The sequence below is a fragment of the Equus quagga genome, chromosome 5, assembly GCF_021613505.1.
Source record: "Equus quagga isolate Etosha38 chromosome 5, UCLA_HA_Equagga_1.0, whole genome shotgun sequence".
Taxonomy (NCBI): domain Eukaryota; kingdom Metazoa; phylum Chordata; class Mammalia; order Perissodactyla; family Equidae; genus Equus; species Equus quagga.
Window position 1 is genome coordinate 36,419,576 of NC_060271.1, and position 21,278 is coordinate 36,440,853.

The 21,278-nt window shown below is 58.7% G+C and overlaps 1 protein-coding gene across 2 annotated transcripts in view; it reads right to left on the reverse strand.

Annotated features, from left to right (window-relative positions):
• The window catches only part of PADI1 (peptidyl arginine deiminase 1), a 34,388-nt gene extending 13,663 nt beyond the window's left edge, over nucleotides 1–20,725 (reverse strand). Inside the window, exons 1-8 of one of the 2 annotated variants that reach the window (XR_006888643.1) lie at nucleotides 20,349–20,725; nucleotides 6,606–6,786; nucleotides 5,307–5,379; nucleotides 4,618–4,679; nucleotides 3,150–3,267; nucleotides 2,896–3,021; nucleotides 869–1,041; nucleotides 620–723 (exon numbers count right to left, since the gene is read on the reverse strand). Coding sequence is in view for 1 of the 2 variants with exons in the window: in XM_046661524.1 (XP_046517480.1) it covers nucleotides 620–723; nucleotides 869–1,041; nucleotides 2,896–3,021; nucleotides 3,150–3,267; nucleotides 4,618–4,679; nucleotides 5,307–5,379; nucleotides 6,606–6,786; nucleotides 20,349–20,440 (929 nt within the window). In the remaining variant the exon portion in view is untranslated. The remainder of the gene's footprint in view (nucleotides 1–619; nucleotides 724–868; nucleotides 1,042–2,895; nucleotides 3,022–3,149; nucleotides 3,268–4,617; nucleotides 4,680–5,306; nucleotides 5,380–6,605; nucleotides 6,787–20,348) is intronic. The other variant, XM_046661524.1, reaches the window with a different exon arrangement.
• Between the last annotated feature and the right edge of the window lie 553 nt (nucleotides 20,726–21,278).

The following is a 21,278-nucleotide window of genomic DNA, read 5'->3' on the forward strand; positions in this document are numbered from 1 at the left end:
GGGAGTAGTGAGCAAATGGGAAGGAAGAAGTCCCTTCTGAACACCTGCAGGCACCTGCACCCAGGGGAGCAGAGTGAACCTGTCTGGCCACCCTTCCCAGGCTTGGGCTCATGTTCTAAGTCAACCGTGGTCTGACCTCTGATCCAGGGGCCTGGAGTGGCCTTGTCAGTCAAGGCTCACTCGGCCATCAAGGGGCCTGACAAGGATTCTGAGAGATGACAGACAGGCCAGGGACCTGGGCTGGGCTGGGACCCAGCGGCTCCTGGAGGCTGGGTCCCACATGCTCTGCACGCCCAGGAGCATGTCCACTCAGGGCGGGGCTGGCCTCCTGCAGCCGCCAGCAGTCTGCACAGAGCCTGGCCGCACGCCCAGACTCAATCAGGCTGCGCAGGGGCCATGGCCCTGGAGCTGTGACCTCAGCTAGGGCCTTAGCTGCTTGGGGCAGGTGGGGCTGACAGGCCCAAGCAGCCTGCCGCTGTCCTGTACCCAGCTTGTGCTGGTGGGAGGCCTTGATGAATCCATCTCATCTGAGTGAGGGCCAGCCCCAGACACAGCATCCTCCTCCTGTCTCTCCGAGTCCAGAGGTGGCGGGAGAGCTTCGGGAGCGGGGAGGCCTCACCTGCACACGTACAGCTCCAGGGGCGGCTGGGTGTTAGGGGTCATGATCCAGGGGGCCATGCGGAAGGCCACGGTGTCTGTGAAGAGGGGCACCTCCGGCAGGGTCTGGGGGGAAAATGAGGACTCAGTGGGCCCTGCAGGGAGCCCCATCAGGCCTCAAGATGCCCCCCCAAGCCTGCCCAGCCCGGGAGCCTCCAGACTAGTCCCCCAAACCCTCCGCCTTCATCCCAGCCCCCAACACTTTACATACCCCCGTGTCCACCAGGCTGATGCTGAGGGAGACCAGCCCCAAGAAGTCTGCGTCGGGGAAGGTGAGCCCCTCCACGTAGAAGCTGACCTTCCGCTCCCCCGGCTGCCGCCTGACCTCGTAGGACAAACGCTGGGGCCCCAGCACTTGCTTGTAGTCTGAGAGGGAATTCCCACCTAGGGGGAACCGGAGTCAGGGCCCAGCGCTCAGACAAGGGCGTGGGGCTGTGAGGACAGGAGGACAGGAAACCCGAGGCCAGGAATCCAGGGGCAGAGCCACCTTCGTGTCAGATCCACGTGAGCTCCTCTCCAGCTCTGCCACGTGCAAGCTGTGTGACCTTGGCTCAATGACTCAACCTCTCTGAGCCTCAGTTCCTCATCTGTAAAATGGGCTAACATACATTCCTTATGAGGTCAGTGTAAACTTTAGACCAGGTCAGGTGATAAAAGCAGCTGGCAAAAAGGTAAAAACAACCCAAATATCCATGAACAGATGAAGGATAAACAAAATGTAGTATATCCATATAACGGAATATTATTCATCCATAAAAAGCAATAAAGTTTTGATATGTGCTACAACATGGATGAACCTTGAAAACATTATGCGAAGAGAAAGAAGCCAGATACCAAAGGCCACGTATAGTATGATTGCATTTATGTGAAATGTCCGAAATAGGTCAATCCATGGGGTCAGAAAGCAGATTAGCAGTTGCTTGGGGCTGGGAGTGGGGGAAACAGGAGTAACTGACAACATGTACGGGTCATATTTGTGGGAGGATGAAAATGTCTTGGAACTAGATACAGGTGATAGTTGCACACCATTGAGAATATTCTCAATGCCCCTGAATTGTTCACTTTAAAATGGCTGATTTTATATTATGTGAATTTCACTCCCATTTATTTTAGTTATTTATAACTTTTTTTTTTTTTTTTTGCTGGGAAAGATTCGCCCTGAGCTAACATCTGTTGCCAATCTTTCTTTCTTTTCCTCCCCAAAGACCCAGCACATAGCTGTAGGTCCTTCTAGCTCTTCTGTGTGAGCCGCCACCATAGCACGGCTACCGACAGACGGGTGGTACGGTTCCACGACCGGGAGCCAAACCCCAGGCGGCTGAAGCAGAGCACCTCGAACTTTAACCGCGGGGCCGTGAGGGCTGGCTCTCACCCCAATTTATTTTAAAAACCACCTGGCTCGTAGCAACTCTGCCCGGCCCTCTTCTCCCGTCCCTGACGGTTGTCTGGGAAATGGCAGCCCAGCACAGGCACAGTCACAGCAGGGACGGTCTTCAGTTCACTCACTGAGACTTTGCTTGTGTTCTGGCGTCACAGAAAGTGTGAGCTGGGCCTCTGCCCAAACTTCTGCAAACCTCTGGTGCCCGGGAAGGAACATTCCGGCTCCTGCCAGGCTCATTTAGCCAGAATGACAAGTTCTGGGTGAGTTTGAACAGAGGGAGGTGAGGAGGAAGAAGAAAGACGAAGGAGAGCCTCTCGCTGTTTATGAAAATGAGAAAGGGCACCTGGGGGTTAAGGACGGGTATATTTTCTCAAGTCGCAGACTTTGATTGATTCTCTGGCGGAGCAGCCGGCTTCTGAGAGCAGCCCTGGACCTCAGCACTGCTAGTTCCTGCACCCGCCTCACCCAGCCTGGACGGTGCTCAGCCCGCGTCAAGAGCTCATTCCACGCAGACAGGCCAGAGAGTGGGGGGCGAGGTGGGCAGTGGAAAGACAAGGGGGTTGGCACTCGAGAAACCTGGGCTTGAATGCCTGCTCCGCCCCCAGTGGGTTTTGTGACCTTGAGACAATGAATTCATGCATCTGAGCCCCAGTTTCCCCTCTGTAAATTGGGACTCGTTTTCGAGCCTCCTTCTCGGGTGACGTGCTGTGTACTGACGGAGTGGCCCGTTGCCAGCTGTAGTGACAGTTACGAAGAGATGACGGAAAGAAAGGAGAGACATGGATAAGAGAAGAAAGAAAGAGTTTGGGAAGCAGAGGATGGAGCAGGAAGGGAAGAGGCCCCACCAGGCCACTCACCCCTCGCACAGAAGACCCGCAGTCTTTTGGAATCAGAAAATGGCACGTTCAGGACCAGCTTGTGGCTGTTGAAGAGCTTGTCAGGGCCGTCACAGCTCAGCACCATTGGGGACATGTCCTGCAGGTCTAGAGAGAGTGGCAGCCTTGAAACAATCCTCCGTCCACCTCGTCAACAGGCTCCCCCCACCCCCCCAACATTTTTACCGCCCCCCGCCAGCACCCTAGACAACCCCACACACCCTTCCATCACTCACCGTCCAGCGATGTCAGCTGCCTGTCGGCGAGGTCCAGCCCCTGGGACCTGAGACTATCCCGGTCACAGTTCACCAGCAGGACAGCCCCATAGCCCTCAGGGCCCCAGCGCCAGGTTTTCTGTGGCAAACAAGAGGTCTTGGGGTCAGTGGGAGCCAGGGGGCTCTGGGAAGGGTTTCTGAATGTGGCTATGGCTGGCTGCTTTGTTAACTTGGAGACTTTTGTATTCTGGGTTTGTCTAAAGATTTAAAGAGGGATCATAGATTTTGGGACCGGAGCTCCAGGCCTCTAGACCCATAGCTACCTCAGTCTTGTGCAGTGAACAACCTGTGCAACCATATAGAGTGGCCCCGCCCAGCCAACACCCTGGAAGAAGAAGGGTGATGTCACCATACTCAGAAATGGCCTTCACCAGCCTGCTGAGCTTCGGCCCTGCCTGGGGGTCAGAGGCTGCCTTGCCCTGACCTTGGTGGGGCTGCAGACCCAGCCCTCTCCTAGGGCCTGGCCCACAGATGCCTCTGATGGCCACCCACAGTCCTGCAGGCCCCGCCACGAGGTCCGAGCTAAGGTGGGAGAGACGGCTGGAGCTCTGCCTGCTTGATTGCAGCTCTCCCTGCCGCACCCCTACTTTGTCCTCACCAGACCCTGCGAGGCAGGGCTCTCTTTCCCCATTTCACGGAAGAGGGAAGAAAGGCTCTGGGAAGTGAGCCCCAAGTCACGTAGCTGGGATTCAGACTCAGGGCTGGGGGACTGCCCAGGGCCACTGCCAGCCTATCTGGCACTCTCATCCACCCCTCTAGGTAAATGGTGCTCTGCACCAAGGCCTACGACATGATTTATATCATAGCCCTGACTCACCACCTTAGCCAAGCAAACTTGTGCTGTAAACAACCTGCACAGCCATCCATGGCAGCCCTGCCCTATCTTGTCCTCAAAGCCTTGTGATGCAGGCTTCCTCTCTGGGGTCTTTCCCTGCAAACCATACCTTCTACCCTCCCAGGACGGTTCCAGATACTTCCTGTGCAGTAATGCCTTGAGCCCACCCCAGTCTCCTCCTCATTCTTCAGGGTCTAACTGGGACTGTCCAGCAGGCCTCTTCTACAGAAAACTTGTCTTCTTCCAGCCCTCATTTAGTCACTCAACAAACTTTTGGGAAGCATCAACCATGTTTGGGAGCCCAAGTACACCCAGGAAATAGAAAAGACATCAAGCAAAAGAACCAATCCCAATTCCAAGGTGGCAAAAGAGAGACTCAGAGAGGGTGCCTGTTTTACAGGAGTCACACAGCACATTGCTCACACAGTGTAAGCTGACGCCCACTGGTGCCAATTTGGCTGTCCCCAGATGGGTTCTGCACACTGTTGGATGCCACAGAGCCTAGGAATGAGTCACCCTTCTGGAGGACCATCCCAGGACCATCCCCAGGCTGCCTGTCAACCCTGCCACCTGGTGTAGCGAGGAGAGTCTCACCTTGTCTCCTTGGCCCCGCTTCACCTTGCCCGTGCGGCCCGTGTCGACGTCGAGGGAGATGTCTGAAAACGGACGGAGGGGGCTGCCAGGGGCTCGCCCAGTCGCATCTCCACACCCACCACGTCCAGTGGGGCATGAGAAGCAGACAGCCCCATTCTGGGGACCAAACCCAGTGCCCGGGCGGCCCCAGCAGCCCCCTGTGTTCTGGGTGTGCCGGGACCCAGGTCTTCGGCTCTTGAATTCCTTGCTCACCTACGCGAGCTGAACGGCTAGCTCTTGGTGGCCCTGACCCTGGTGGCTGGGGTTTCGGCCCGAGGTTCTGGGTGCTGGTTCCACAGTTCTCGGAACCGGCTGCCCAGGGCTGAAGGGGTACGTGGCCCTCCAAGGTTGAGTGACAATCCTGGAGTTCCCGTGGGTGCGGTACTCGGGACTCCAGAGGAAGGAGCCCTGTCGTGGGTCTAGCTGTCGACCCAGGGGCAGCACGTTTCCAGATTCTTGTCGCCCTGAGTATTGCGGGGTCCCCGTTCCTGAGGTTCTGGAGTGGATGGGAGCTCGCTGAGGAAGCCAAGTTCCTTAGCGGTGGGGGAAGCTGGCCACGGGCCCTGCGCTCAGGGGCCCCCCTAAGACCCTCAAACGGCCACCGCGGAGGGGGGAGAAGATACGCGGAGAGCCAGGGAGGCGGCACTTACCGACGCCGGTGAGATAGAGCACGCCGTGGCCCAGGGCGTCGCCCCCGTGCTGCCCGAAGTAGGAGACCTTCACCTGTGGGGACATGGTCAGCCCTAAGCCAGCACGGCCGCCCCTTCAGAGACGGCGGTGGCAGGGGGCGTGGGTGTGCGCCCTCCTCCCAACAGCCCTGCTCAGAGGCTGGGGCAGCGGGAGGACCCCAGTTCTCCGCTGCTGAAGGCCCAGGACTTCCGGGCTCCCAGCTTGGATGCGGGGCCGCCCCCTCCAGCGGGAGAGGCCGTGGCGCCTCCCTGGCCCCCAGGGCTGGGCTGAGGAGCGCGGAAGGCCGGGCGGGGTGGGGCAGATCCCAGAGGAGCAGCGGGATCCTTAGGAATCCGCTGGGATGTCAGAGAGAAAGGGAAGGGGCAGCTGTCGCCATCGACAAGGCAAGTTACTCGACTTCTCTGGGCCTCTGTTTCTTCGTCTGTAAAATGGGAACAAGGACCCCCTCCCCCGCGATAACAGCCAATGGTCGTGGAGCTTTCCCTGTGGTCCAGGACCCACGCCACGTGCTCTACCCAGGCCATCTCAGGAAGCCCCCAGGATGGCCCCGGTGGACAGGGCCCCTTCATAAGGAGGCCCCTCTGGGCCCTGCCTGCAGGCGCAGAGCTGTACACCGATGAGGTAGGATTGGGGCCCACGGCAGGATTTGAACCCCAGGGCCCTGCTCTCAAGGCTGCACAATCCTTGCCTCTTCCCTGTCAGAGGAGAAAGCGCCGCGTCCACGAATCAGTGGGTCACCATGGGCGGGGGGACCCCGGGGACCAGTGAGGAGGGCGTCATCCGTGAGAGAGAAGGCCTCCCCCTCCTTTGGTATGAAAGACATACACGTCCGGGAATGTGTGCGTCTGCGTGTCTGCGTGTGTGTGTGTGTGTGTGTGTGTGTGTGTGCGCACAGGGTGTTGCTATGGAGTCCCGTGTACGCGAGAGCGGGGGGCTTGCTTTGTGGGGTCTCTGTAGGCTGAGAACAGGGATCCATGTGGGTGCTCGTGAGTCTGGGGGCCGAGCAGGCAGGCTGTGTTTCACGGGAGCGTTCATTCACGTGTGCACACGTGACCTTCCGGCATGGGGTGGGTTTGTGTGTTGGGCGTCTGTGGAGTTGTGTCAGGACGTGTTGTGTGGATACAGGTGTCAAAAGCTTTGTGGAGTTTGGTTGAGTGGGGATGATACATGAATGGGGGTAAAACTTTGGGGGGCTCTTACCTTGGGTGGTGGAGGGGTGGGGACATGCAGCCCCTTACTGTGGGGAAGTGGCCTCTTACCTTGAGATCATTTAAGTCCTTACTGGCTGTGTCCACAGAGACAGTCACACCCACGCTGGCGTCCAGGGGCCAGCGGGCCTGGCCTGTGGGCACTGTCACCTGCTCTGGGTCGTACACCACGAAGACCCTCACCCCGGAGCTCTCAGACACCCCGAAGGTCTCTGCGCCCTTGGGCACATCCCTGGCAGAGAAAGGAGAGAGGAAAGGATCCTGGGGCTCAGGAGAGAGACCACAGTGGGGTCGCGGGCCGGGGCTGCCAGGCACCACAAACAGCACCCCAACAGCAGGATTGGGGAGCAGCGGGGGCAGTGCCCCTGGCCAGGAGACCAGTCTGGCTGGGCACCGGGCAGCCTGGGCTCTGTCCCAGCTCTCCACTGACCTCTGTGTGACCCGCCCTGGGCACGCCGTCCCCTGGCCTCAGACTCCCCATCTGTAACATGAGGGGTTGGAGCAGAGCTGTGGCTGTCGAGCGGGGTTTTAGTGGCAGAGTCCTCTCCGCAGACTCACACAGAACCCGGGACACGAGACAGACGAAAGGGAGCGGGGGTTGGGGCCCAGCCACAGCGTTTCCCACACCCTGCCGCCCGACTGCAACAGTGCCCCAGGCTGCAGAGAGCAGGGACGCAAACCTCTGGACACCCCCACCCCGCCCCAACGCTGCCCCTCAGATACTTCCAAATTCTCCACCCCAACAGCAAATCCCCTTGGCTGACCCCCTCTCGCTGCCTGCATAGCCATCCTCGCCCCCTAGATTGCTGGGCAGCCTCCTCACTGGTCTCCCTAGGCCCACCCGTACCCCCTCCAGTCTGTTTTGCACACAGCACGATTAAGTCAGATTGTGTTGTTCCTTTGCTCAAAAGCGGTGGTTTCCATCACACTCAGTAAAAAGCAAAGTCCCCACAATGGCGTCTAAGGTCCCTCCTGATCTACCCTTGCCACGTCTCCAACCTCCTCCTCCTCCCCACTGCACTCCCCCTCGCCCACTCTGCTGCAGCCACAACGACCTTCCTGCTATTCCATGAAGCTGCCAGTCTGTCCTGCCTCAGGGCCTTTGCACTGGCTGTTTCCTCTGCAGAGAATGCTCTTCCCCAGACATTCACAAGGCTCATTCCTTTAGCCTCTTCAGGGCTCTGCTGAAATGTCACCTTCTCAAGGAGCACCCCCAACCCTCCTCCATTTAACGCTGCCCCTTGCCCCTGCCTTCTCTCTCACTCTCCCTCTCCCTGCTCCCCTGCTCTGATGCTTGCTCATGCGGTTGCCGTCCATCTCTCTTAGAAGGTCAGCTCCTCAAGGGCAACGAGTTTCGTCTGTTTTGCTCAGTGCCGTATCCCAGCACCTATGACCGTGTCCAGCACGTAGTGGGTGCTCACAAACACTTGCTGAGTGAATGAGTGGATCCCGTTTCCCTGCTCTGGGGGGGATTCAGGTCCAACTGTACCCAGTGGAGATACAGAACCTGACTCCTGCCAGTAGCCAGTGCAAATGCTCCCCATCCATCTGATGCCCCAGGAAGGAGGGCTGGGAAGCCCTCAGTCCCCAGGCCCCAGCTGGGGGCACTTGTCCTCTGGGCTTCCACACCCCCCTCACACCATCAGCTGCTTGCAGCCATAGCAGCAGGGGCCGGCCTCCCGGGCATGGGCTGCGAGCAATGCTCTGCAAACTCAGGCTACAGGGGCCCCGGGCCTGAGTCAACAGGGCCCCCGGGGTCCATCCTGACCTTCTTCGTCCCCTGGACTCTGTGTTGGGCACGGGGCTGGGCCCCAGGGTTCCAGGAGGCCCTTGGCCACGTGGAGCTCACAGCCTAGAGGAGGCTCAGACGAAGGAACTACGTGACCTCTCTCACCTGCATGTCAGGGCTCTCCACTGCCATCCCCCAGGGCAGAGCCATCGACCTCAAGGCCACCGCTCAAGGTCCAGTCCACTTACAAACGCCCACCTGACCACAAAGATGCCAAGGCCAGAGGGGGCCTTTGATATATCCTCCTGCCTCCATCTTTTCCTGGGCCCCTGAGAACCCACCCAAATGTTACAGCTTCCGGAGAAACCAGACACCATTTGCTAACCCCCACCTCGGTCACTCTGTCCCCATCAAACAATCACCTCCATTGATGATGGTGACAACGGTCATAGTTATGATGACCCCAAGTCCCACTCAGCGCCTGGCTCTCTGATGCTCACCACAGTCCCTCAAGGCAGGGATTATCCCCCTCATTTCACAGATGAGGCTGGGTTGGAAAGGGCCCCCAAGCCCCGCAGGCGGCTGCCGAGACCCGCCTCCCCCAGCCCACACTCGCGGCCTCATCCTCCCTGTGAGGCACGACACCTTCAGGAATCCCCATCTCACACGCTCTCATCGTTGTTGAATCAGGGACCACAGGAACCCGAGTCTCCTGGGCTCGTGTCCTCTAATCTGACCCTGTCTCCCACCCTCCTCAACTCCTGGTCAGCCTCACGCACCACCATCTGCTCGGCGGCCTCAACCACATCTTGGAGAGCTTCCGTGACCTTGGCCCTGTGGCAGAAACCTGCTCCTGGCGGTGGGCAGGGTCTCCCCTGCAGCCTTCTCAACGGCAGGTTTCTCCCTCATTCTCCACGACCGCTGGGCCCAGAGTGGGGCACAGGTCCTGCTTGTTCCTTACTGTCACTTCCAGATCATTGTCACTCTGTCCTCACTCCTTGAGGGTGCCAGCTCCTGCCACTGTCTCCAGCGTTGCTGTCACCGTTTTTTATTTCAATAGCCACGTGAGTGATGCGCTGGCACCCTGGCCCCTCAGTCCTTTGACCTCCTCTTTTCCAGTGACCCCATCCTCCACCCTGGCTCAGCCACCCTCTCCCCTGGGCAGACCCTAGACTGTCATTATCAGGAACTGCACCCACTACACACTCCCCTATTAGCACCCGCTCTGATGCCACCTCCAACCTGCCAGCTCCCTCCTTCTAGCACACCCGCTCCACCAAGCCTTCACCCCGCTGGGACCTGCACCCACTGAGGGCCGAGCCCTGTCTACCCCTTCTCGCCAGCCCTCACCCCTTCCTGTTTTCTCTCCCCTTCGCCCGGCTCAGGCTCCATAATCCCACATCGAGGTCCCTGGGCTCTGAACTCCTTTGTGCTTCTTTCCCTCCACCACACTGCCTAAGAGAGCTCCAGCCACAGTGAACACCCCCATCCCCCCCGCTCGACATCTGCGCCCACGAAGCTGGCCCTGCCCCGTTTAGATTCTTGACTGCTGACCTCCAGTGACCCTTGACACCGCCCGGCAGTCTTACAGCATTTCTGGGGGCTTTTTCCTCCTTCACAGTCCTAGAAAACCATTCCAAACCTTCTCCTCTCTCCAGAAATCTCCGTCACCTGCCCCCCCACTCAGAGTTGATAACGTCCCTCTCCCCACCGCTTCATCTGCCAGGCCGCCCACTCGGAGCCTGAGTCCACACCGGCCCTCCTGGGACAATGAGCGGTCCCAGTCCTCCCTGGTGCACTTTCCCTGCTCGAGAGCGTCGCCCAGCCTTGTGCCATCTTGCTCTCTATCACCAAGCACCAGAGACTCCGTACTGTACCCCCCGTCCTAAAGATTCATCCTCCCTCGGCCCCACCCCGCTTTCCTTCAGCTCCCTTTATAGGAAAACGCCGCAGGAGCTGTGTGTCCTTGCTGCCCTTCCTTTCTTCCCGCCAACTCTGTAAACCACCTCTGGCCGTCCTCCCCTCGGCGCCATCGAAACCACTCAGTTGCCAAATCCAAAAGGCCTTTCTCTTCTTCGTCTCTTGGTGGGCTTTCAAAGGCGTTTGTCCCAGATGATCAGCCGCCCTCCTTGAAACACTTTCCCGCTTGGCCTCTGGGACACGAGCCTCTCCCTGCTCTCCTCTTCCCTCCCTGGCTGTCCCTTCTGTGGCTTCCTTCTCACACCCTGACCTCCTGACCCCGGAGAGTCCAGGCAGTGGTGCACTGGCAAAAGTTTAACTGCCAGCTGTGTGTGTGTGGAGGGGGCGATGCATATATAGCACACATTATATAAGTAATAATACAATATATTGCTCTTTCTTATAAAATCTGTTGTAAATTCCATACAGCCCACTGGTTCTCCCAGAATGCCTCTGTTGTAACTGCAGCCAACCTGTGGTTGCCATTCAGCCACAATTCCACAAATGGAGTTGCAGCCGTCTGCTAATTCTTTCCCCCAGTAAATCTACCATCACTAAATCTGATACGTGATGTAGGTGTTGACGGATATTTTTGTTCGTCAAGAACGAGATGAAAGTGAAGTAACGAAGATGTCAAACTTCACGCCTCCAACAGTGATGTGAGCAACCTTTCTGCAGAGTCAGATGACACAGGAAGGACACTTCCTCGACCTTTCGTGCTTATCACAAGGTACCGGCTATAGCAACAACACAGTTTAAGATTAGTCTGTGTTATTAGCCTCTCCTCCATCACTTTCTCAGTCTAGACAATCAGTAAAACAATAAACAGAGTCGTCGTTTGTAGCATTGGCCGATTTCCACGGTATAAACGCTCGCACTGTGGCCAAGGGCAGGTTACTTACAAAGTCACTGAAGTCGGAGGGGCAGAGAGAGGCACAAAAGCCCCCAGCATAGAACTGTTTCTACCCCACAGAGGGAAGTGATCTCCAGAGCACAGACAAGGGTAGGATGTAAAATCATTAGCAAGCGATGCGTTTTGAGTATTTATTATCATTCACTTAATTGTTAGTGTGTATAGTTTAATTTTAAATAATGGCTGTGTTCGACAATGGGCTCATAATCTTCCTAAAACGTGGACAGTCAGGTCCCCTTGGGGAAGGGCCCTGCTACACAGCTAAAAATGTGTCCTGTTCACCTTTCTCCCAGCCATCTCCCAAGGGACTTACAGCTTTTTACCAGGGTGACCGTGCCCTGGGGACAAGGAAATAATCAGACTTTCCCAGGCTTACTGAACACTGGCTCTGAACTGACACTGATTCCAGGAGAGCCCAAAGGTCACCGAGGCCGACCGGTCAGGGTGGAGTCTTCAGGCGGCAGGTGACCGATGGAGTTGGCTCGGCTCCCACAGTGAGTCACCGAGCCCATGCGTGGCTTCTCCCCCGGCTCTGGAATGTGTAACTGGAACAGACACACTCAGCTCCTGGCAGGATCCCCTCTCTGGCCCCGGAGCTCCAGCCCGCCTGGCCCGGGGCTCGGTGCTTGCTTCTCTCCTCCCGTAGACGCTCACCCCTGGGTGACCTCCACCTGCCACGTGGCCATGCTCAGAGCCCCGCTTTTCCATCTCCAGACTCTTGTAGCTAACTGGCTTTTGAACGTCTCCTTTGGGTGTCTAACAGGCATTTTAAAGTTAACGTGTCCAAAACCAAACTCCTACTTCCCCACCGCTGCCCATCCGAACCTGCCCATGTCAGTCCACGGCTCCTCCACCCTCCCAGTCACCCTGGCCTCCTTCCCTCGCACTCACGTCCAGTCCACAGCAAAGCCCACAGGCTCCGCCCCCACAGCATCTGGACGCTGGCCTTCCCCCCTCCCCCCACCCCCGACGGCCAGCACCCTGGTCTGGGCCGCCAGTTTCTTTCATGCAGATTTTTACAATAGGCTCATCTCCTGTGTCCTCTCCTGCTGCCCACGTCAGTTCCCAGCCCCAAGCAGAGGGACTCTCTCAAAACAAGAGTCGTGTGGTGTCCTTCCTGCTCACGACCTCGCCAAGGTGCCCCTGTGGTCTGCCCACGCTGGCTGCCCCACCTCGCGACCCTCCCCGCGCAGGCCCAGCTCCTCCCCGGCCGCCAGCCTCCCAAGCCAGCTTCGCCTTAGGCCTCGGCGCCCATCCTTCTCTCCGCTCGGAAGGTGTAGCGCACAGATGCAGGCTGTGTGCTCACTCCCGCTTCTCCTTCTCAGAGAGGCTTTCCCTGACGGCCCCATTTATGACAGCCTGACATGAATGGCACCTTGAACCCCACACTCCCTAACCCATGACCTGGCTTCATTTCAACCCACGGCACTTGCCACCTGACATTTTATGTTGATTTGATGTTTACTTACTGCTCCTCCCACCCGGTTCTCCCTCTAGAACGCAGGGACTTTGTGCACTTGACTCTCTTTAACTCAGCATCTGTCATCTCAGCACCCAGCCGGCCACCTGGCATGGACCAGGAGCACAATGCACCTCGTTTTGTGGGTGAGGACACAGGGCAAATGGAAGGCGGAACGACTCTCCCGGGACTGCCCAGCTGGGAGGTGGCTGAGCTGGGATTTCAGTCCCGTCTGCCTGGCCCCGGAGCCCTTGTCCACACGGCCACACAGCTCGAGAGCAAGTGGGCACGAGCCCATGGCACCCGGCTGGCAGCAGAAGGGTTTCCAGCTCGTGGGAGGCCCCTGCCCCACGCCATCCAGGCACTGCCACCGCCAGACGCAGCCCTTTCAAGGCTAGCGGGGTTCCCTGGAGGCAATCCCCAGCTTCGGGCAAAGGTTGACACCTCTAAGGCACAGCCATGGCCACACAACTGCCTGTTTGGAGTCTTGGTGGAAAACAGTAATAGTGATATTAATAACAACGATGATGAAAGAAGAGGGAGAAAAAGAATGGGTACAATTCCTCTGGGCCATTGGGACCTTCCGGGCCCAGCCTGGCCTCCTGCCCCCTCCTTGCTCATGCCTCGGTCCCCTCTCTGGGGTGCCGGGATTCCAGTCTCACTCCTTTCTCCGCTGCAGGGGCCGGGTGAGTCCCTACAAGGCCGGGCCTTGGGAAAGGTGGCTTCCTGCAGAAGGCAGCTGGCGGGCAGGGCTGAGGTCCAGGGTCACCTCCCCTGCCCTCCGGGAGGGGCCTGTTCGCCTCCCAGCCCCATGGCCTTGGGCCTTCGAGACTCGTGTTGCCATCATCCAGGTCGCTTCCCTTGTGCTGCCTCTCAGGGTGGAAAAGGTGCAGGAGAGACCGAGGCTCTCCCAGCAGGAGCCTTGCAGACTGAGGAGGGGGCGGAGGGGCTGCTGTTTCTCACTGGCGCCGTGCTTGGCACGTTATGCCAGGCAGGCGCGTGGCTGCCTCGGGTTCTCATTCCCTTGGCGTCCCACCCCCACCGTGCCCCGGGCCTCAGAAATGGGGTTCGCACTGCCTTTCATCATCTTTCAGGCTCTGTCTGTGGGTGGGGCTGTGGATTAAGGGGGTGTCACAGGCAGGCATAGGAGCTTGGGCTGAGCGCCCGGCTGCCACACAGTGGGAGCTGCCTCCCCAACTGCTGCCCAGGAGCCCCCCAACCCACACCTCCCCCAGCTGCTTCCCTTTGATGGAGTCTCACGGCGCAGCCCCCAGACCCAACCAACCCCAGTGTGCCGTCCTGAGGTGTCGCCAAACTCTCAGTCAGGTGACAACGTGATGGATTTGAAAGCGCCCTTTGATGAAAGTCTTTATGCACAGCGGCCGCTCTGTAGCATAAGCATCTTACTCTCCCCTCTGTCCACAGTCGTGCCGATGAGCCCGGGCTCCCACCTGCCCTCTGCCCCCTGGGGCCTCCCCGCCACAGAAAAGCTTTGTGGTTAGACCACTCAATAATTAGAAAGCTTTTCCTTTTGCTTGGCTGCAACCTGCCTCCCAGAATCTTCCACCCACTGGGGCTCCACAGGCCACCCCTCATCTCAGCTGCTCGGAAGTTTACCATGTGGTCTCCAGGGAGAGGAGAAACACAGCAGTCACACGGGAGTCCCTCCCAGGCCGTCCACCCCACCCGCTGCTCGGACTTTGCCAACCCCTGGGAACGGGGCTCAGGGGTCTGGGGCCCCTAGGCCCAGCCTAAGGTCTGGGCAGGGAGGGCAGAGTGGCGCTGACCCAGCCTCCAGCTGAGGGGGTGGGTATGGGGAGGGTGACAAAGGACCAGTGTGCCCTGGAGGGCACTGTGCAGGGCAGGATGAGGGCAGGAGGGAGAATAATGCAGAACTGGAAGGAAAGGCTAAAGAGTGAGCCAGAGTCCAACAACAGGCCGGCTGAGGGGCGGGTGTCCAGTAACACTTGTTAAACGCCTGCAGCGGGGTAAAGGCCACAGAAGGTTCAGACTCCCCACCCTGGCATGGCTTCTCCCTGGTCCTCCCTGGGTGCTGGCTGTGGCTGACAGAGGGCAGGGAGGGCGAGGGCTGGCGCCTCACAGAGCCCACATCACAGGTGGGGATTTTCTCCCAAGTCTAGAATCGTACAATGTGTGGCCGTGTCCCCTCCCTCTGCTCCTCCTTCCCAGAGATGAGGTTGTGGGTGCTTGTGCCCTGTCACTGCTCAGGAGGGACACACCGGAGAGCCTGGAAGAGGGCCTGGGCTGGCCAGGCCTCCTTTCAGGTGGATCCCTGCCCGCCCAGGAGCGCGGGCTGGAGAGGGCAAGCCGGCAGCCTTCACCCGGGGGCCTCCCCGGCAGAGGCAAACAGGGGCCAGGGCCCAGAACGTCCCCGAGAGAAAGAGCCCTGAATGGAGAGGCTCAGTCACGACTCGCTTCTCCCTCAGCCACGGTTTCCCCATTTGTACGTGAACAAAGGCATGCCCGTTCTCTGTGGATTATGAAGTTTCTCATTTGTAAAATGGGGCTAAATTCACAGGTACAAATGGTAGGCAGCGATATCATCCCCATCTCCCCATGGGAGAAAACAGGCTCAGAGGGGCTAAGTGACTGACCCAAGGTCACACAGCCTGCAAGGACCAGCCAGACGCCAAGCCGGTGGTTATGACTACCAGCCATCCTGGTCTCAGCAGTCATTGCATTGACTTTCAGATGGCCCCGCCCCAAAAGACCTTCGTCCTCTGGGGCTCAGTCAGGACGATGCCCAGCCTTCCTTCCTCCTGGCCCAAGTCCAGAAGCCCCAGCCTCCTCTTCCCCTGTGCCCAGCAGCCTCAGCACCCAGCCTGGCTCAGACCACACCAGCTGCACCCTCTGCAGGATCCTCCTGTGGAATTTTTGACCTGCCCTTGGCCCGCTTCTGCCAGCCCTGTGCCCGAGACCCAGCTGGGGGCAGCAGGGGTCATAAATGTGCCCAGGAAGACGTGCTGGAGAAGCATTTCAAGGGCTTCCAGTGGCCTTGGACTCAAATGCAGGGCAACCGGGGTCTCTGTTCTGGGACCCAGGGTGCATTTGGAGGCCCAGACACAGGTATGTGCCTCCCGAGAGGCCAGGCCCTCGGCAAGACCGGGTAGGTCCCAGCTTCCTCCGTATCGGCCCTGAGGCCTGGGCACCTGCACCCTGCCTGGATGGCGACATTTGGAACCCCCCACCTCTCCCAGGCCACAGCTGGGCCCCCACTCCTGGGCTCCCCATAGGTGATATCCTCGGCTGCATGTGGATTTGCCAGTTCATTCCAGCCCCACATCCCACCCCAACACCTCTGAGCATCAGGACTTGGCAGAGCTGAATAGCTGCTTAGAAGCCACAGAGAAGAGAGTAGAAACTTCTCTGAACAGAGCAAAGGAGCGGACAATACATTGCAGGGAAAGCATTTGGGGGCCGAGGAGGAACCTACGTCATGAATAAGCAACCACCACTCCGTTTCTTGCATCTCGACTCTTCTCTCAGGGCCCACCAGCTCCGGAGAGCGGCTTCTCTCCAGCCTCCCAGCCCCGGCTGGCCCCGGCCCACTGAGAGAGGAGGGGAGGGACTCGGGGGAGAAGAGAGACCCAGGGGTTGGAAGTGATGGCAGCTGGAAAGGGAAGCAGACAAGGTCAAGAATGAGGAGAGGGTCCAAGACCAGAGGTGGTAGGAGGGGGAAAGGAGGGGGCGGGAGGGGAGGAAAGAGTGACTGACGGGGAGGGCTCCCAGGGGTCTCAAGCGGCAGGTGGCACCAGGTGCAGGGAGGCAGGGACATCCGGCTGACCTCTGAGGCGCTCCCTGACACCAATATTTTAGTTTCAAGAACGCGCACACCCCACCATCCCGCTTCCACACTCTACACTCACAGGCTGTCGTGGCCCCGTGAAACTCACGCAGGACCCCGGCCTCACAGTCTCCAAGGACCCTCCAATTCAAACTTTAACATTCCTTCCAGGAAAGGAATGCAAAGCAGCAACAGGATGCAGCCAGGAGGACAGAAGGTCCTCACCCGGCTTTAAACCTGTGTCCGGCCCCGCTCCGAGCCTGTCAGTCACGGTGAATTAGTGTCGGCCTCAGTCCTGTAATTATCCTGGGAGGAGCACACTTAGGCTTCATTGTTCTTCTGTGCGAGTTAAAAGTGTTAATTTACTCAGGGTAAATATTAAGAATGTATATACCACAGGTTTTATAACTTGTTTTGCCATTTTTGTTTTTTTTGTTTATTTGTTTGCTTTTTGAGGAAGATTAGCCCTGAGCTAACATCTGCTGCCAATCCTCCTCTTTTTTGCTGGGGAAGATTGGCCCTGAGCTGACATCCATGCCCATCTTCCTCTACTTTCTATGTGGGACGGCTGCCACAGCATGACTTGACAAGCGGTGTCATGTCCGCACCCGGGATCCGAACCGGCGAACCCCGGGCCGCCAAAGCAGAACATGTGCACTTAACCACTGAGCCACCGGGCCGGCCCCTGCCATTTTTGTTTTTTCAAGTACAGAGAACCGCAGAAAAAGGAAGTGGGCGGGGGCCTCTCGGGCTCCTCTGAGCGCCTCTCCGGAATTCTCCTCCCTGTCAGCCCGAATTCTACAACCTCTGAGTCCAAGAGTCCATTTCACTTGGATGCTTTTCCAGGGCTGAGGCAGCTTGGGAAAAATCCAGGAGGATGTCCCTGTCCCCTGCCCAGCCAGCCTTCTCCATTCAAAAAAAATTAACGTCGCTTAGGGCCTCCAGCCCGGGGCTCTGATTCCGGGTTCTGGGCCGACAAAGAGGGCCAGGCTGGACCACTGACGGATTCCCCATGCTGCCCACCCCCCCTTTTTTGGCATGAGTCCTCTGGGGACCACCTCCAAGGAAGGACAAGGACAGCCAGGGCAGTCTGGCCAGACTTGGGGGTCAAGGTGGTGAGCTAGCCAATTGGGGTGAAAGGGTCAGGGTGGTGAGCTAGCCCACTGGGGTGAAGGGGGTCAGGGTGGTGAGCTAGCCCACGGGGGTGAGGGGGTTGGATCAGCAGCACTGACTGAGTCAGGGGATTCCTGAGGGTTCCTTGGGCTAGGACACGCTGGGGACACAATTACCCCAAACACAAATATTTCTCCAAATAACCAGTCCACACAACAGCTGGGGGGATTAATCACTTCCCATGATGTCACCCCCACATGCCCATCTCTACTGCCGCTCCTGGGGGGCTCAGATGTGGGGCAGCACAGGTGAGCGGCACACACCCTCTCTGGGGGGCTCCCGCCGTTCTACCAGCAAAGCCAAGGAGAAAGCCGTTGCTCAGCCCCCACTGGAGCCAGGCGCCTGGCAGTGGGGGCGGAGAAGCCCCAAGGTCGTCAGCAGGTGTAGCCCCTTCCTCCCAGGCAGCCCAGGCCCTGGCGTGAGCTTCAGGCTCCTCTTGAGACCTCCCCAGGATGACAATTCCATGGCCCTTCCTCCCCTGTCTTGACAGTTCCGCGTCCCCTTCCTCCACCTGTCCTAGACCTCACAGGCGGGAAGCTCTTCCTTAGGTCTGCGTTTAGACCAACTGGCTGCAGAATAAACTGTTTCCCAGGTCGCAGTGGCCACAACCCTCGTCACCACCAATGCCGGGGGCGAAGGTTCCTGAAGGGGTCTCGGGGGAGGTCTCTCAAGGAGCTGGCTCAGGCCCCGGTGAAGAGCACAGCAGCTTCCCCTGACCCTGGCTGGGCCAGGCCGCATTTGGGGAAACTAAGGTGCCTGGTGATCCCACAGGACATCCTCAGACAGCATGGCCCTACGTCCCCACCACACACACCCTGATCTGTCCTCAGCCCCTCCTCCCCTCCAAGGCAAGGTGGGGAGAACAGATCCTGGAGAAAAGGGAGCCCACAGAGCCGTCAGAGCTGTGAGACCCCCACTTCCAGGGCACCCACCACGCAAGGGGCCCTGCACAGGCATGGTCCCACTTATCCTGCCCCGACTCAGTCAGTGCTACACCTTTCCCATCCATCAGATGAAGAAACTGAGGCTCAGGGAAGCGCCGCTGCTAGCCCAGGGTCACACAGCCACGAACGGCGCTGGGATGAGAACCCAAGTCTGTCCAGCTCCGGAGCCTGGGCGCGCTACCTCCACGCTGAACTGAAGAGGGGACTCAGCTCATCTTGCTGGCGCTCAGAGGTGGAAATGCCCAGAGAGGGCCGGCGACCTGACCCGCACCACACAGCAAGTCTGCGGCAGAGCTAGGACCACGGCCCAGGCCTCCTGGCTCCCAGGCAGATGCTTCTGGCCTTAGTCAGCAGCACCATGTAGGGCCTGAGGTTCTGAAATTACCTTTCAGAAACAGCCAATCCCCGGGGCAATCGTAGGGGTCTGGAAACGGGAAGGTGGCGGCCCATGAGGAACCTCTCCCTGCTCTTGGTGTGAAAGCAGGGTTGCCAGATAAAGTACAGGATGCCCAGCTACATTTGAATTTCAGCTAAACAGCAGATTTTTTTTAAAAATATGAGTATGTTGCATGCAATATGCTAAAGAAGTTATGTGTTGTTTATCTGAAATGCAAGCTTTACTGGGCGCCCTGTATTTTCATTTGCTAAGTCTGGCAAACCTATGCTAAAAGGGCGGGAGAAAATGGGAGCTCTGCTGGCCACCAGCCCTGCACCAGGGCCCCCTTCATGACTCAGAGGCAAGGTCTGGCCTCCAGGGCTCCTGGCTCTCCCTCCCCAGCCCTGTCACTGGGCCCCAGGCCACGGCCCGAGGAAACGTCTAGGACGGCACCTGGGGCAGAGGCTCACCTGAGGCCAGGTGGGATCCCGGCCCGGCACAACCAGACTGGGAGAACACAGGGACTGAGACCCAAGAGGGCAGTGGAAGCTAGATCTACCTTGTAAGAGACCCCCCCACCCTGCCTCCTCTGGGAGGGGGACGGCTGCCCTGAGTGCCCCCACCTGCAGGTACTCCGGCCCCATCTGATCCCACCGGGATGGAGTCCATAGACGGTCCGTCAGAGCTGGAAACTTCCCCAGAGATGCCCAAGTCCAGCTCCCTCAGGGGCCAGGTAGGGAAACTGAGGCTGTGTCAAGTCCCTGGGCTCCCATCTGGGCAGAGCCAGGACAGGGAGGATTTGGGCCAACAGGAGAACCTGATGCTTCTGCTGCCCCTCAGAGGTCATCACTGCCACCCTCACTGCATCATCATCCTCATCATGGCAAATATGAGCCCCAGGTCTTGTCCCGAGCTCTTTTCTTTCATTGCCTCATTGAATCATGCCATCACCACTCCCTCCTGATCCCAATCACCCTGACCGGCCTCCAAGGCTCAGGCTGCCACACACCCCACCCCGCCACCTCGGAGATGGGTCGTCGGCAAGAAATGAGGGAGAAATGGGGGGGAGGCCCAGTCCTGGTCCCTGTCTTGAGCACCAATTCATTCTGATGCTCCACACAAGTTCTACTCAGACCTCAGAACACAGAGCCCAGACCCTATAGCCTGGCCCCAGGGCTCCGAGCTGGAACCCCTCTCCAGGGGCTTGAGGCCAAAGACCTGGCTCTGGTGCCCAGGAGCCAGAGCCCCAAGATGGCCCTGACCCCCTAGTCCCTCCCTCCCAGGCTACACAGCCAACTTCTCCCGCTCTGCTGTCAAAACAACTCGCCAGCATCCTCCAGTGTGCCTGACCTGTCCACCAGGCGCCCACTCCACTGCCTCGGGGTCCTCCGTCCTACCCCAGCCTTCTGCAGCCACGCGCGCCCCTCACTTCTCACCTGTGAATGTCCACATGCGTCTCGACTCCCACCACACACACGGCGTAGGTGGGCTTCTTTGAGGACAGCTGCACAGCCCTCTGCAGGGCCATCCTGGGCCCCTGGCTCCCCACCTGCACAGCCTGTCTCCCCAGCTCTTCTCCCAGTCACCTCGTCGCCCCGAAGGAGCTCCAGTTCTGACGGGTCAGTGACTTCCTCCTCCCTTTTAATTTCACCCTGTGACCTGATTTGCCTGCCGGAGCCAGATCCCCACCTCCTGGCTCCACGCCCAGCCCTCCTCACTCAGGCCAGTCAACCCAGGAGGAGGAGGTGCCCGAGACCTCTCTGAGGGATGGGAAATGGGGTCTTAAGCAGGGGACCCCTGAAAGAGCAGGGCTCAGCTGCCGACGGAAGACTGCCCAGCTCCCCTGCGGCCCCTGGCCCCCTTCCTCAGCTTTGCCTCTGTCCTCAGACTCCCAGTGCCTGAGGCCACACTGCAATGACGTCAGCGTTTCCTAAAGGCTGATTGCATGCCAGGGGCCAGCTAAGTGCTTTGCAGATCTTATCTCATATGCTAAAGAGATCAGGTAGCACACAAAGCAGAGTGCAGGCAGACTGCCCACACTCACATCCCGGCTCTGCCTCTCACAGCCTGTGGTCCTGAGCAGTTACAACCCCTCAGTGGCTCCCATCGGATTGATGCAGGATCGCAAGAGCTCTGTGTGAGAGGCTTAGCACGGTGCCGGCACCTGGTACTCACTAAAGGAAATGCTGGCAGCTGTTCTAGTACCCTCATCTGATAGGGAAGAGAATCAGGGCTGCGGGTCACACTGCTAGTAAGTAGCAGAGCCATAGCTCGCACCCAGGTCCGCCTGACTCACCGTCTCCAGGTGAGGTTATGCCCTTGCACCCCAACTCCAGCGATGGCAGAGGCCACCCCAGGTGAGCATC